At 41.3% G+C, this 16,511-nt stretch overlaps 1 protein-coding gene across 1 annotated transcript in view; it reads right to left on the reverse strand.

Moving 5' to 3' along the window:
* Positions 1 to 16,511, reverse strand: part of LOC121908275 — a 34,088-nt gene that overhangs the window by 5,228 nt on the left and 12,349 nt on the right. Inside the window, exons 3-16 of the mRNA XM_042428178.1 lie at positions 16,273 to 16,371; positions 14,228 to 14,359; positions 13,472 to 13,591; positions 12,959 to 12,997; positions 11,691 to 11,756; positions 10,436 to 10,495; positions 8,410 to 8,457; positions 8,071 to 8,179; positions 6,386 to 7,036; positions 5,325 to 5,473; positions 4,784 to 4,868; positions 4,485 to 4,540; positions 1,177 to 1,310; positions 678 to 825 (exon numbers count right to left, since the gene is read on the reverse strand). Of these exons, the coding sequence (XP_042284112.1) occupies positions 678 to 825; positions 1,177 to 1,310; positions 4,485 to 4,540; positions 4,784 to 4,868; positions 5,325 to 5,473; positions 6,386 to 7,036; positions 8,071 to 8,179; positions 8,410 to 8,457; positions 10,436 to 10,495; positions 11,691 to 11,756; positions 12,959 to 12,997; positions 13,472 to 13,591; positions 14,228 to 14,359; positions 16,273 to 16,371 (1,896 nt within the window). The remainder of the gene's footprint in view (positions 1 to 677; positions 826 to 1,176; positions 1,311 to 4,484; positions 4,541 to 4,783; positions 4,869 to 5,324; positions 5,474 to 6,385; positions 7,037 to 8,070; positions 8,180 to 8,409; positions 8,458 to 10,435; positions 10,496 to 11,690; positions 11,757 to 12,958; positions 12,998 to 13,471; positions 13,592 to 14,227; positions 14,360 to 16,272; positions 16,372 to 16,511) is intronic.

A 16,511-nucleotide genomic window follows, 5' to 3' on the forward strand; every position in this document is an offset into this window, starting at 1 on the left:
TATAACAGCTGAAATCACATTAGTAGGCTGTTTTCACTTTGTCATGTCAAGGTTATTAATCTCCCTCTGTGTAAAGTGGATGAGATAGAGCACTGGAGTACATCAGCAGAGACCTTTGCCAGCTGTGGAGCTCTGTACCTCCCAGAAAAACAGCTCAAGTACTACAATGTCCCACCAGGGTCAAAATGTTGAATACCCTGTGGCTGCGCTGAATTTTAATTGTCTCTCAGTCGCAGCACTAATGTAGGATATCATCTCGTCATCTCCATACTAGTGTCCAGTATGGTTAGATCAATTTATTTGAACAGTTTACCACATATGAGATATTGGCTATTCATTTAAGGAAGATTAAGCAGTGCATTAAGGAACTGGTTACATCAAGTAATAAATAAACATGTGTTTCAATGGAGACTTTTGGTGTCACATAATGGTTTGCAGGCTGATTCAGATTCTTTTCCACATTATGGCCATAAAAATGAAAACCTTTTTGTAATAATAATAATAAAAAAAGCCTAGCGTCATGCCATGAACACCAGCACAAACTATCAGCTGTGGATGATTTAATTCCTTTTTAAACACAGATTTTTATTCAAACACTGGGGTTTCCTGATGGGCCAGTAAACATATATCATGATTGTACAACACTTCTCTCAACTGTATGGTATTATCATACTTACTCTCTTTTTCTGACAGGTGTCACAGCGTGACCACCTGCTCCATTCTGATAAAGCACAGTCCGCTGGGTTAACTACCACCCGATCGCCCACTGACCGAGCTTCACGAACACTGGGGTCTTCATTGCTAACTGTTGTGACGGCAGCTTCACTGTAACATGTTAAAACAAATGAACAATTAAAGACATTTTTACCAATTTGGAAACAGATATTTTGGTCATTCAAAAATATCTTGCTGCAGGATTGGCTAATGGAAGAAAGGGGGGTAGATCTTAATTAGATTGAGCAAGGATTGTAGGTCGAGTCAAATGTGAAATTAATCACTTTTAATCTCACAGCGGAGGCATTTTGAAATGTTTGAGTCTTTTATACTTATAAGGTATCAGCGTCCTTGACAGCAAGTAAGTTACTTTAGTTAGCTTCAATGGAAATTACACACAACCCAACCAACAAATTAAAAAAATATGTTTAAAAAATACAAATTCACAAATAAGACTCCTACCTTAGCAGCAACAAGCTCAAAATAACATGGAGAAGATGCCACTGCAAACTAAACGCACTCCTCTGTAACACCACAGAAATCATGGTGATGTGTTCTGACTGGCAGTGAATGCAGAGACAACACTGCTCAGCTCTCTATGTAAACACAATCTGATCAATACTGGCCTGGATATGAACTCCTTGCTGCGATTAAACACAGGAGTGGAGGTGAATACACAACACTGCAGACCTTCAGAGCCCCTAAACCCTGTGGTTTCTGAGTGCATTTACTCAGTTTTTTAGTTTGACACAACAGCAGCCTTATTAGTCTGGATGTCTGTAGAGTATATCATCAATTTATATATAATATATATCATTTAGTGATGAACATGAAATTGTTAGGCAACACGACTGTAGATCAGAAATGACTGATGGAAAAACAAGTCCTTGTAATAAAGTAAATTCCTGTTACAGACTTGTGTGGTCAAATCATTTCAGTCATGTTTGTGCACTATTGACCTTTAAACTTTGTTCATCTTCACTGATTTGGGATATCACAGAATGACACAACCTCATGACTCAGCTATAGTTTACTTATTCAGTGAAAAGCAAAAAATGCTGCTACTAATATTTACTTGTATCTCTTAACTGGCATTAATACTACTGGAATGAGGATGGTAGATCCATGTTTGTAAGGACAGCTGGTAACAAAAATAACAAAATACATTTACTCCAATATTGTGCTTTGGTACAATTTTGAGGTACTCTCTATTTTCACTTTAGGCTACTTTATACTTTCACAGTACAGTTCAGAGGAACATATTGCAGTTTTTAACGAACCACATTTAATTGACAGCTGGAGTTTCTATCTAATTATTGTGATTTATAAAGATTATATATAAAGAACATAAAAACACACCTTTTATGAGTTAATAAACAAGCTTATAAAATACAATGAATTGTTCAACATCAAACCGGTGGTTCCCAATCTTTTTGGGTTGTGAAAAATGCAGATGTCTGTGTTCCACAGACATATTTCCCTTCTAAACTTAAAAAAAATGAGTCTTGAAGAGATCAAATAATCCAACATTTCACAAAAAAGGTAAAGACTAGAGAAAAGTCCAAAGCATGAGTACAGATTTGTGTAGCAGAAGTGTGTTTTTTCATCTTTCCTACCCCATTGATCATCTCACAACCCCTCAGATTTATTTTGTGACTATTTGGAGGGGCCCAACCCCTAGGGTGGGAACCACTGGACTAATCTACCTTACTGCATGAGTACTTTAAGTACATCCTGCTGATAATACTTCTGTATTCTGTAAGATTTTGAATGCAGGACTTACTTGTAATGGAGTATTTTTATATTGTTATACTTTTTCTTTTATTTACAGTTTATAAAGGATCTAAGTATTTCTTCCACCACTGAAGAACAGTACATAATTTTTAGGGCCCAGACCAACAGTATTTAAAAAGCACTGTGTCACTCTTCATGTGATTAAGTAATATTATCAGCACTGATCACATGACCATTATTGACTACATGCAGGATTTATGTGAGGAGAGCAACCTCTGTTGGCTGCTCTCATTGTCTTAGTACATTATGAGACAGATGCTGGTGTACAACAATACTATCAGGTCAACCATGAAATGAAAACCAAAGAGAAAGGTGGGAATCACATGATATTTTATTTGTGACTGAACAGTGGCATGGGTACAGTGTATGGGGAAGTCATAGACGTACAAAAGTCCTTTTTTCTCTTTTTAATCACAATTCTTGATTCCATAAATAAAATTTACAAAATATTTTGGACTATTTCTTATTTTTCTTACACGAGCAGGGGTACAGTTACCATTGTATTGTAAGTCTAGCAGTTAATAGTGATATCTCTATTGATCATCATATAAAGTTGCCTTTCTTTTGACCATTTGGATTCAGTGGAGCTGAAATGGAGCCGAAGTGGAGCCAACCTACAATATTCCCAAATGTAGAGTATCAAAAAAACAACAAAAAAACCCCAAAGAGATGCAGGAAAATCTGCCTTCTATGTACTAGAAAAATGTCTGTAACCTTTTAGAGGAGGCCTGTGGATTTACTGTATGTCACTCTTTTTTCAAGTGTAGGACCCTTTTATTTCTTTCATCTCCCAAGTTCAAAATGAGTGAGACAGGTACAGCAGGCTTTATTTTGAATGACCATGTAACACTGATTCACAGTTCATATCTCACCAACCAAACAGAAACAAAGACATTTTCAGAAAAAAAAAATGGCAGCAAAAGCGAAACAAACATCCAGACGTCAAAAAAATGGAGGTGCTGGTAGGGCATTGCTTGAGAGAAACACAGGTAGTTGGCATTCAAGAGGCAGAGAGCTATCTTATGGCACAAAGGCTCAGGTATGGGGACTGGGAAGATTCTTATTTACAAAATAGATGTTTGGCAAATTTGATTTCAACATTGATGCCTCAAAGTCATCTTGATGTCTCTAATGACTTGGTTTCATCAACTAAGAATTCACAGCTTATAAAATAAGAAAAAGAAAATCATCTTTTTTTGATTTGTGTCAGACCTAGAAGGAAGCTGCAGAGAACAGTTTTGCTCACAGCTGAGTCCGCTGAATCCACATTGAGTCTGTTCATGCAAATGGACGAATTGGTTGAGCAACACTATGAGAACATTTGGCAAATCCGTCTGCTGTGCACAGTCTTTGCTGGTGGCAGTCGACAGGGTGAGTGAAGGTCAACCACATAGGACGCTGCTCCTCTTGAAAGTTTCCAAAAATAATTTGCATCATCAATGTCACCATGGCCTTTTAACTCATCCTCGCAGATATAAACGCATTAATCCATCGCAGGAGGGTGCAATCACCTCCTGCTGTAGGGTTTTTCGGGCAAAGATCAAAGGTCACTTCCTGGTTGAAAGGTTTATTTGATTGGACGATAAAGCCAAAGTCTGGTTGTCATGCTGAGGAGTACAGTACAGTGTGTGTGGCCTCTGGAGGAAAGCAGATCCTGGGATAGCCAGCCTATTAAGAGAACTGCCAAAATATCCTTTAAAGGTTGAAAAAACAGAACAAGTCTGTGTAATCCAGCTTTGAGAGATGCTGCTGTTCATAGTCACTCATCTCTCTCTTTTTCTCTTTCTCATGAGCTTCTGTTTTGGCCTCGAGAGCTTCCATCTCCTAAAAGACAAGAGGCAACATTTTCAAATCACTCAATGCAGTTATAAATCTGACCACTAGGTGGCAACATTGTGCCTTTCCTTACTCATAAGGCGGTGATCTTTGGTTTGGATGATGCAGAGAGGTATAATGACAGAAACATTGAACTAAACCAAGGCTCTTTTCCAGTTGGCAGGGAACCACTCATCCACAAGGAAAAATAGAAACACTGACAAATGAAAATATAAAGCTAATAAAAGAACACAAAACGCCAAAAAATGAGAGGGGGGGGGGGGGGGGTAGTTGGACATTGTGATATGCATAAACAAATATCTCTTGAATGAGGGAGATGAAAAGAGCAGGGGATGAAAGACATGAAAAGCCACAATATAAAGGCAGTCCATAGATAACTCAAGTAAATCAGAGGGGAGGGAATGATGATATACCCACTCGGCGTCTGTTGTTCTCTAGCTGTCTTCCTGTGGACAGGTCTGATCCTGCGGGGGATCAGGAGCTTCACTGGGCACTGGAGAGACCGACCTTGCAACAACAGAGCCCTGAAAAAGAGAGAAGTGGTTGTTGAATTTTTCTCTCTCAAGACCATATAGTTATCAAAATCATCCCCCTCTCCAGTTGGTAAGGTTTTGCTAGATGTGCACCCCTTTCCTCACGTTTCCCAGCAAAACATCGGCTGAACATTTAGGAAAATTACAACAACTTTAATTACCCAGAAACATAATTTTACCTTCTTATATATGATCTAATCAAGACATTTAAATAATCTTTGACCTTTAATTCTTAATTGATTTGACATTTTTCTGAAAATAAGGTGAAATCAATCCCATTTGGCCACATTAATCACATGACATTCTCCTCAGCGTGATTACATGCAATGCAGTTGAGAACAGATCATCGTCATGACAATAATAGATTATAGCATCACGCCAGTCAGTTGCTACATCAAATCCATGAATCTTATTGACAGGGATGTAACCCTTGGGGGTGGTGCTCACCGATTGTTCCTCCGTGGCGTTGCTGGAGTTGCCCTCTGGGTCTACAGGGGAGTGATCTGTCGGGGGGTCACTGGCCTGGGAGGGGGGGCAGTCTGAAGAAGAGCTCTGCTGTGGGGCTGGAGTGGAGGCTGCAAAGTGACAATAGCCAACTTGCATTTTTCACAGAAAGAGGACATGCAGTAGAATATCAACTTTGTTTTATACCATTCTCCAAAATATGAAATGTTTACTGTTTAATGCTAATCTGTTCTGTGAATATATTTTAGCACCACACTACTAACATGCTTAACCTATACTGAGAGGTAATGGATTCAAATCTTTATCATATGACCTTTACTACATGTCACCCCGTCTCTTTCTTTTCCATTATACCTAACATCCTATATTCTGTGTACTATCAAATAAAGCACAACTCTTTTTGCCTTCCCAAAGGTCAATGGAGTTTTTGCGAGATACAAGGCTGTACTTTGGCACAATGGTGCTTTGAGCTAAATGCTCACAATAACAAAGCTAACATGCTGATGATGCAGGTAGAATTTTCAGTATCATAGTTCAGCATGTTGCATGCTAATATTTGCTAATTACCACTAAACACAAAATACAGCTGAGGCTGATGGGAATGTCATAAATTGAGATTAGAGGAAAAGTCATTAGTAGACACTGTCTGGGACCCATGAATGACTGTACAAAATTTTGAGCCAATCCATTTAGTAGATATTTCACTTGATGAGTGAAAAATTTGACCAGCTCTTGGCATTAAGTCATTATGATTCATCCTCTGGGCAACATGGATATCTGTAAAACATTTCATGGCAATGGCTCAGTAGCTGAGATATTTCAGTCTAGACCAAAGTAGTGGATCAACCTGACAAATTTTCATTCATAGAGTGATTGCCGCCAGCATGGCTGACAAAAATTGATCGGCTGAGATTTGAGATTTTAAAGTGCTATTTTCTTTTCACAGAGAGCTGAGCAGATGTTGGTTTAGTCAGCAGTAGTAATAATAGTAATAACAATAGTAATAATAATAATGTAGAAGGACAATAATTAAGAACACTTACGAGATTCAGTAGACGGTGACGTGGATGTACCTGGGCTCAAGGTCATCCGAGAGAGATCAAGGTCACTACAGCTCCCTTCCTCTTCCTGGGTCGCAGCAGCTGAAGGTGGCATCAGCTGACTGCAGGCCAGTGTGTCTGGTACACTCATGAGGCCTGGAGTCCCACACCTGCTCACCGCTGCTGACGCAACACCAGATCCCACACCTGCTGCTGCTCCAGCCCCTGATGTAGAGGGGCCCTCGCCTGCGTCTGAGTCCAAGCCAAGGCCTTCTTTGCTCAGGCTCAGCTGCCGCTGAAGCAGGGCGGGGTCGGCCGTGTGCTGGGGGCTGGTGATGGCCGAGGATGGGGCTGATAGGTCGCAGGCTTGGGGGCACATGGTGGTAATGGGTACCAGGCCTTGGAGCATGGCAGCTGGGATGGCATGGCCCCCCACGCCCACAGTCTGGGCCGGCATATAGGCTGCCATGGCTGCCCACTGCTGCTGAGTGGCTGGGAAAATGTTGGCCTGGCTCCAGATGACCGGCTGACCACCGGGGAGGACCTGAGCCACCTGGAGGGGCCCCTGCACGGGGAAGGCTAGAGTCTGAGCCTGGGCAGGAAACGGCTGCTGCGCCCACTGGGCTGCCTGCACTGGGCCCATGGTCATATAACCTGGAGAAGGAAGGAAATTATTAAAGGATATTAAGGCAGGAAAAGGAAGTGAAGATCATTATTATAATTTCTTCTCCTGTAATTACAATTTCAATACATTGATTTTCAAAATTACAGCATGGTCCTATATTAATGTTGCTGTTTTGCAGTCCTTGTGTAACAGTGAGAGCTATTTAATGTTGAACATTATAGCAAAAAGATTCTCCAGCTTGTGTAGTCTTGTACTCAACTGAGACATATAATATGTATTATTGTCAGTGTCTGTTCCTTCAGTTAAAAGACCACAATAACAGTGTTGCATGGTTTAGCCCATTAGCTACAAATGTAGTTTCCAGAGCACAGGTTTTGGAAATGGACCATTTCAGAGTGTTCTACTCTTATACATACAGTACATTATATTACTGGACTGTTATTAGTCATGCATTAACATGTAAGGGGCATTTTAAGGTTGTGGCTAGTCAAGAGGCTATTGCTAACTATTTTATGCTATTGGGTACTTCTGTAAAAATGCATCATATTTTATTTATCTTTTTTATTGTGATAATAATAATAATATGGTAGTAATAATAATATAAATAATAATATAGCCTTTTTCAATGCACTCAAAGATGCTTTACAAATGATGGCACCATATGGTTCATCTTAAGCAGGTTTCAAGTCATTGCGAGTTGATTTTCATTTTGTTGTGAAATGAATGTAAAACAATGACAACCTAAATATAAAATACTGCAAATTGTAATTAATTGACAATGGTAAATGGGTAAATCCTGTCAGTGTTTTTCTTAAAATATGAAAAAACCAACAAAATGGTCCTTTAGGAAACATCACTGTACAGTGTCTCTGTGGCTTCTAGCATAATCACATTGCTGCTCAGTATGTGGTTCTTATAAAAACAGAGATAAATCCACATCCTGCCAAATCTTTGCAAGGCTTTTCACAAACTAAACATCAAAGAAAGACATTCCCACTGGCGTTTGTTCTCTTTTATGTAGTGTATTGTGAAAGAGATACAGCATCTTGGTTTGGGTAGCTACCTGACGGCACAGAGGTGGGGCTGAAGGGGGCGTACATCTCAGCAGGATTGTGTTGCTGCTGGCGGCTGCTCCTGCTCGGGTCCAGTGTGTTGGCAGGTGATGGGGGCATCTGGGAGGAAAAGCGCACATGCAAACACACGCGCACACACACACACACACAGATGTCACCACTATCAAAGTCACCTAAAAGTCACTTCGCAGCACATTAATCTGCAGTACTGTCAGATATTCAGGTAATTCCTTCCCCTGCCACCCAACCTAATATTATTGCAATTTTTCCAACTGGTATAAACTCCACAAACTTAAAAGGAGGTTTTGCTTTTGTGCGGCAGTACTCACCGAGGGAGGAGTGGACATGTCTCCGAAAAGATCAAAGTGGTTGATATTCTGTGAATTGAACCAAGGAAGAGAGAGCACAAGGCACAGTGATACATCGTGACAATGAGATTTGCACCGTCATGAAACCTTGAGTTCATCTCCACATAGGCTATGGTGGTGGCATGGGTGGGTAGGTGGGGGAGTGAAATCTATTCACAAAGGCAGTTGTGCTGTGGATGGCAAGAAACAACTATCCCCTCGTTTCACTATCAGAAAATGGATCTAAAATGAATCTTTCATGGCTCTCTATAATTGAGTGGGGAAAAGGCTATTCAGTCCCATAAAACAGACTCTGATTAGATATTCTTATGTCTGCCAATCAAGAGGGCCCCGTGAGAGCCTGGGCTGCTTTATCATGCTGATTCGACTCTGTGAGCAGATCTATGCACAGAGGAGTGTGTTTATTTCGCCGAATGAATGAATACATGAGGGAAGAAACTCCTGGAACCACCCGACCGAGACAATGAGGTCACCTCACCCTATAGGCAGATGTGACCCCTGCTCTAGTCCTCTCTGTCCTCCACTCACACTACTTAAAGGAGAGGGGACGCGGCTATGGAAGACACTATGGAATGGCTAAGTTGCATGAAATGTCTCTTGGGCCATGCACAAGCAGACAATGAATCACCACAAAAGCACAAAAACACACAGGATTTGCATGCTATAAATAAACAAATGCACACACAAACACAACATATTCCAAAAAAAGAAAGGAAAGGGTAGAAATCACAGCAATCAGTGTTGCTGCTAACATGGCGCTTATGTCCTCCTTGAATAAGCCGGGACATAACGGATCTCACAGTTTGCACGGCACTTTGTAACCATTGAGGGGTGCAGAATGAGTCAGAATTTGGAAAAAAAGGTAAACATTGTACACAGAGGTCTCTCCCTGCAGACACTGACACACATCAGGGGAGCTCTAGGCTCTCAAAAAGCTCCAACTGAATGAACAGACAAGCAGTAACACTTAGAGATATGGAAGCGCTGCTACTTATACTGGCATGGGCTGTTTGGGTGAGATAGCGAGGGGGCCAGGACAGTTTATCTGCTTGATATGCCGAGCAACAAGCACACAAACAGCGAAGAGAGAGAAGCACTTTGCTAGGGCTGTTTTCAAAAGTTGCGTGGAAATTTTCCCCGGGTGAATGTTTGGTGAAATAGGCTTGAATAAATGTTTTTATAAGCGATCTGAGAGACGTAATAGTGTGGTCACTGCATGGTGGTGAAGAACTCATAAAACCTACCAGGATGAAATGAAATATATTTTCTGTTTTGATGAAACTGGGAGGGGAGGGGGGGGGGGGGGATCAAAAAAAATGCCTTTTGTGCTGTTTTCTAATCAAATCAATTCACTGTAGAAAATGTATTGCTATTCATTGAAGTACAGCATTTATGAATGTTTGGTGGCCCTGATTGGATGTAGCCGTGACTACACTGCATGCAGCTCAACCCAACACCCACCCCACCTACAAACCTCTCGTCCTCATCCTCTGAGGAAGATGGAACAGCCACCCCTGTATTTATTCATCCAGTCCACTGTACAAGACAAATGGGACCAACAAACAAACAGACTCACAACCGATTTTGTCTCAAACCATCTGGTCCCGACATGCGTCAGATTCTGCACAGGATTGGATTTTGGATACAAAGCCTGCCTCGCTAATGTTCTGTGAAATTGCTGACCTGTCTGACTTTGGTTGACCAATCAATTAGTCTTATCTCTTCAAGCAGGTTAGGCATGACCAATGTAGCTTTGTTTCATCATCATCATCATCAAAGAAAGTGGATGCAGAAACAGACCTCCGTCTGACTTGTCCTTGGCTTGGGAAAATGCATTTTAGAGCCTGTATGTTGGGACGCATAACTATTAGATATTGTAAATGGACACTGTCAAAGGGGACTTAAGACACTTCCTTCAAGAGGATATTAAAGAGAGGTTTGCAAGTAGAAGAGTAAAGAAACAAATAATAAAAATAAAAACACCTACAGTCATGAAATGGCGTTTTGGGACATCATAGATCCCTTCCTTCTGCTGACTGGTTGGGACCTGCATTGGATTGGAGGTCGAGTAAGTAACAGAGCAACACCTTTTTTCTTTTCTGTTTTCTTTTTTTTTTAACAGGCTGGGTATTTTATAACAGGATCTTACAAGACCTGAAACATGTCTATTAAAATAGGAAAAAAACACTACCCTACACTCTACACACTACACTCACTACATCAATTTCGATTTTTTTTCAAGATGTAATTTTATCTTTTAGAGCAATGGGATTATGCAAATTCTACAGTTGAGCTGTTGAATCAATTCTACTTAAATCAATATTGATTGCAAACAATGCTTGAGGATGCTGTGTGCTGATTCTATGAGTATTAAGAAAGCCTATTGTTATTCTGCAACAGTATGTCTCAACTGGTTCGTCTGACAACAAGAAAATACCTCAGAAAACCCTGTCCCTCTTTGCATGTTTCTTTCACATTTATCCGAACTATCTGTTGCTTTTAACCTTGCTGCCTGTTTCTCTATCACTCCCTCAACTGGTTAACTTTCAGTTACGTTTTCCCCAAGTCTATTGATCTTGTTTCACTCTGAGATCAAATGGCATGGCAAGTGATTAATCTCTCTCTCTGCATCTTTCATCTTCAGAGGAACGCAAGATACAGAGAGGCAAAAAGAGGAGGAGGAGGAGGAGAGAGAGGGAGAGAGAAAGGGAGGGAGGGGGGGGGGATAGGATTAAACCATACGACAGGTCCCTGGAGTCCTAGCTGGTCCTTCAAATGGTCTAAAATCAAAAAGGTCAAAGTGTTGGACATCTAAAAGGAGCCCAGAATACAGGCTTTGGGTGAGCTATACAGATTAAACAACTGACCTTGACTCCGCTGCAGCTGTTTCAGAAGCTAAATGAGGCGTTGTCTTCAACATAAAGCCTCTTCATTGCCTTTTTATTTTGACATTTCTAAAATGAACTTAACCTTTTTACTGTAATACATCTCACAGCTGCATTTGGTTCTTTTCTGAATGGCTTTTCATCTTCAGTCTCAGTAAAACAAAAGCCTTTTAACACCTGATCTAAACCTGAATCTGAAGAAATGTCTTGGTTTTGATTATCTCAACAAGCAATTTGCATTTGTACCTTCATTATAAAAAAGGTGCTATAAAGTTATGTTGTTAGTACTGTTTCTATTATCATCTACCACAGGATATGAAGAGGGAGAAGAAAAGGGGGCGATGCTTGTCTTTGTACCTGATACACGCTCTCCTCTGACTGGGGGCCACGGAGGGGTTCGTGTCCAGCCTCAAACACTATGTACTACAGAATAGAAGTAGTGGGCAAGGCGTAGAGATGCAGAGAATAATGAGATGGGAAGACAGACAGAAAGGTTGGCATGTAAAATACAGCGAGGGAGTGATACATGACAAGAATAAATGAAAGCACAAGGGGGAGTGAAGATGCCGTCAAGTGGGGAGTGAGATGAGATCAGGGATGTAAAGGGTGTAAAAAAAAAAAAATGGGGCATGGGAAAGAGGAATGGGGAGATGAAGAGAGAAAGAAAAAGAGTGAGGTGGAAAGAGGAAAGAGCACAAGTATAATAGGTCAGGCAGTAGTTCAAGGCAATGCGGAGGTCTTAGCTAGAGGTCTCCCTTCAACAGCAATGTGATGCTCCACCTCTTTGAGAGAAAATAGACCCGGAGGTCAGAAAAATGTGCTTGAGATCCAAGATAGAAGTCTCATCAGTAAGTATCTCCTCAAAGGTTGACGTAAATAAATAACTTTGTGGATCTCAAATTAAAAGAACAGTGCGCCATTTTGGGAAATATACTTACATGTTTTCTTGAGTTAGATGAGGAGATCGATACAAGTGGTTTCGATCCTCTCATCCTCTTTCGAAAAAGCGAAGGAGCGAATTTCCTAAAATGTCGCACTTTTTCTTAAAGATTCTGGCCGCAGTCTGGAGTTTTGTCAACCAACATCAACATAATTGAAAGCTACAAATGGGAATGACTTTATGCAAACACACTTCAAGAGCAAAGAACAGAGGTGATTTTGGGAGGTGGTTGGACGTATCACTGAACATAGCATTCAGAGTAAGAGTTAGTGTTGTCTGTATTCAGTGTGAGCAAACACAGAGAAAAAAAGAAATCATGTTCAGCCAAATAAATGCACAGGGCAAAAAGGAGGGTAACAACCAGTCAGGGGTGCATGTCTTTGGAAGAAATCAGAACATTGACACAGATCAACTTAAAAAATATGGTTTTACAACACTGCACTGGCAAATGGGAGTTGAATGGTTGAACAAAACTGTCCACTAGGATGGTCTGCTGTGTATTACTGGAATGGTGGAATATTATGAATCATTAATTCAAGCAGATCAGTGACTGGAGAAGATATTTAAATTGAGGATTAAGTAATTTCTGATTCCCAGATGTGAGAGTGAAAACAGCACCAGTGAAGCTAGATATGCGTCAAGGTAAGCAGTGTTGTGTTCCTGCTCTGTGTGCCTACAGACCTACCTGATAAACTGGATCGTCCACTTCGTCCTCCAGGATGGTCTGTGCAGTGGCAGAAGGCAGATGACATGTTTTGTTTTTCATCAGTAAAACAATGCAGCCGAATTAACAGTCTCATTAGAAAATAAACGTAGGAAGAACAGAATGCAGAGCAAAAATATAAATATATATTCATCTCAGTCTGTCTTGCTCTGCAAGCAAGTAATTACAGACTGACAGCGTGCGAAACAGTGATTTGGTATATCACAGACACATAGATTTCCTGTCACACATGTCAGACTCCAGCGAAAAACATGTTGCACTTCCATTATATTTAGATATTCAGATGTAAATCAATGTTGCAGACAAACACAGTCTGCAACGCACTTCAGAGGGAGCTTGAAAGTGTTAAGATTTCTGTTGTGTGAATGAATTGCTGGCTGAGTTATTATGTGTGATCTCGCCTCTGAATGGGAAAGACAGCAGCAAAAGAGAAAAAAAAAAAGAAGCAGTAACTGGCGTCCTAGAGTGTCCTACCTGGTAGACTGCCTGCTCACACTGTTTGTCTTTCTGGGCCTTCTTCTCCATCTCCTCTCGCTGTTTAATGTCGTAGATGAGCGTGAAGAGGTCACGCAGGTCAATGATGAGAGGCTCCGCCTGAATGAGAGTAATGGAAAGAGAAGGAAGAAGAAAGAGAGGATGTGGCACATTAAGGAATGGGATTAAAAAGAGGAGAGAAGGGTATATGAAGGAATTAGAGGAAGACGGGAAAAGAGATGCGAGGAAAGAAGGGATGGAGTACAGCAATGAGATGCAGAATGGCATTTAAGTTTAAGTTTCTTCTTGTCAAACAGTCTCCAAGGTCAAAACCTTTTCATTTGATCAAAAATGGTTTCTAAATTTATAAGTCACATATCGCAAATTGCAAGTTATGTACAATTAGCTTTAGCTGTTTTCCTTGATTAGATAAAATTTTGACCACATTTTTTAAAATTATTTACAATAAATATGCCAGGCAATCCTTGCATAGGCACACAGCTTGAATGTGTAATTGTTAAGTCTATGAATGACTTCGTCTTAGCAATGCACAGTAAAAAAAACATCATTACTTACACTAGATAAACAGTATTACTGTTCAAATTGTGTGGTCAGCACTCAGAGATTAGAAAAGACTTGTGTTTCAACATGAAATGTACTTATGCAGGCTTGTGACTCATGGGAGGTACCCTCAAGGACTTGAGACTTGACTCGGACTTTCCTCAAAACATTTTAAAAGAGTAGAAAACTACTCACCGACTGCGCAGTCTTGATGGCCACAAACCTGTGGTGGCCCTCCTTCCCGCAGACATAGCCAAAGGCCCGGTGGTCCCTGGTGTCCTTGGCAATGTAGCTGATTTCATGGACTGAGTGGTGATGCAGGAGCACCTAGATGGCAGAGACAGAGATAGTTATATAGAAACTTGCCACACCTACATTCTACATTATCTCTTCCTCCGCTTAAAGATGCAAAAACATTTCTTGTTTTATTTGAAAGCCTTTTTTATATAATGTTTTACAATAACTGCTGTATTGCAGTACAGCAGACAACCAGCACATCGTGAGCGTAAAAGTATCCTACAGTGAGAGGAGAGATTCAAAGGTGATGAAATCTCAATTTCACTGTTATATTATAGTTACAATAGAACTGGTACTCTGTCATAAAGGATACAATATAATTCAGTAGCAAAACGTTTGTTTTGTGCTTGATTTGGGTGACAGACATCTCTTAGTCCTTACTTTGATACCAAAAGGGTTTGAGATGCTTTGAATTCGATGACTGAGTAACACCAAATTAGTGAGCAGGAGACAACCTACTGTATGATGTATTCACAACATTGCTGACTGATGGACAGCTCTGAAACATCAGCCAAAAAATAGAAACCCTCAAAACTCAGAAAACATAAACACGCACCCATATATAGACACTGAGAGTAATTCAGCTGTCATTCAGGCACACCCACCTGCCTCCCCGCTATTAGCAGAGATAAGCTTAGACGCCGGGGAGGAGCTTTCATCTGAATATTAGCCAATATTATACGCATTCAGCGGGGAGCATCACTAGTAACGCCTGAGATTAATGTAAAATACAAAACTAATATGACTAGTCTATCCAACTCAGCAGAGAATCATGTCAGCTTTACATAAAGTATTTCCATTTAAACGCCTGCTGACGCTGCCTGCACTGGAGTGTTCCCCATTTCCACCATAATAACTCAAGAGGGATATTAAGTGTGGAGTGTTATTTACTGCCAGTAATCAGTAAATAAAATGAAGAGCATTAGGGGGCATGATTTCCAAAACAACAAATGAGCTTGTCAAAGCTTGTGAGCTGGTTGGTGGTGGCGGGAGGCTTAATGTTCGTTTTCATTACAGACGAAAATCACGCCACTATCACCACAAGTCATATTGAATACAGATATTATCAAAGATGGGTGTTTTTTTTTTTTGGGGGGGGGGGGGGGGGGGGGGGAATACACGGTTGGTGGTGGGAGTGGGGGTCGGCAGCCACGGGACAAACGCTGTTGCATAATTATCAGTTTAGCACTAACGACAGCTGAGGTGGAGCCGCGGTGTAATTAGCATTAGCGGCAATGATCATTAAGGGGTGGAACTGAGTGCTAATTATCGGTTAGCGCTGATGAGCAGAGTGGGCCTATCTAGCCAACGCTACGCCCCAGGACGGGGGAGAGCCGAGCCCCTCGATCATCCTGTAATGGAACAGCAGGCCTCTGAGTCCGCCAGGGGGATGGAAGCCAGGATGGAGACGGAAACAGCCTGTCTCATAACATCACCATAACATTGCTCACTGTGCTATCATTAGCAGGCAGACAGGGCCTGAGTGATCTTAAGTAGGTCCTGCAGCATACCCCTACTCTTACTGGGGTATATGTTAAACCAGTTTACTCAGGGTCAAATATCAAATGCAAGACCTGCAATGCTGTCAAGTTCAATTTTTATGAGCTACAGGGCAAACTGTCCTATGGGGAGCATGTTACTGCTTTTTTCATTGATATTCGAAGAACAATTAAAATTTTGGTACATGCAGTGATGAAAATGACAGGTTTTATGTCAGCATAACCTTGTGAATCATCTTTCTTCTGTGCAGGTATTGCGGTTGTAGTAATATGTCAACCGTGCCAGCAAGGCTTACAAGATGGCGGCCCTGGCAGCCGTTGTGAACTGAACCGTGCGAGCGTCTGCCCTCTGGATGTCCTATACTGTAGGTTCACAGTACAGCAGCTGGCAGAGGCCTCACGGTGCAGCTCCGCCATGGGCCCACTCGCTGACATGATACTCACCCCTGATCTTTCACAGTAAATCTTGATCCCGCCGAAAGAGACCGTCAAGAAGACTCTCTGCTTATGCTCCCCTTTGGAACGTGCCGAGGAAGCCATTCCCTGCAGGAGATAAAAGGAAACGACATGAGGAGATGAAAGGATATGAGCTCAGCATGAAAGACAGTGAGCCTTCTTCTCTTCCGACTCAGGTGAGTGTGACAGTGGGAGATGGAGGGGGGATTGGGCGGGGAGATTGAAGG

This window comes from Thunnus maccoyii, chromosome 12 (genome assembly GCF_910596095.1).
Source record: "Thunnus maccoyii chromosome 12, fThuMac1.1, whole genome shotgun sequence".
NCBI lineage: Eukaryota > Metazoa > Chordata > Actinopteri > Scombriformes > Scombridae > Thunnus > Thunnus maccoyii.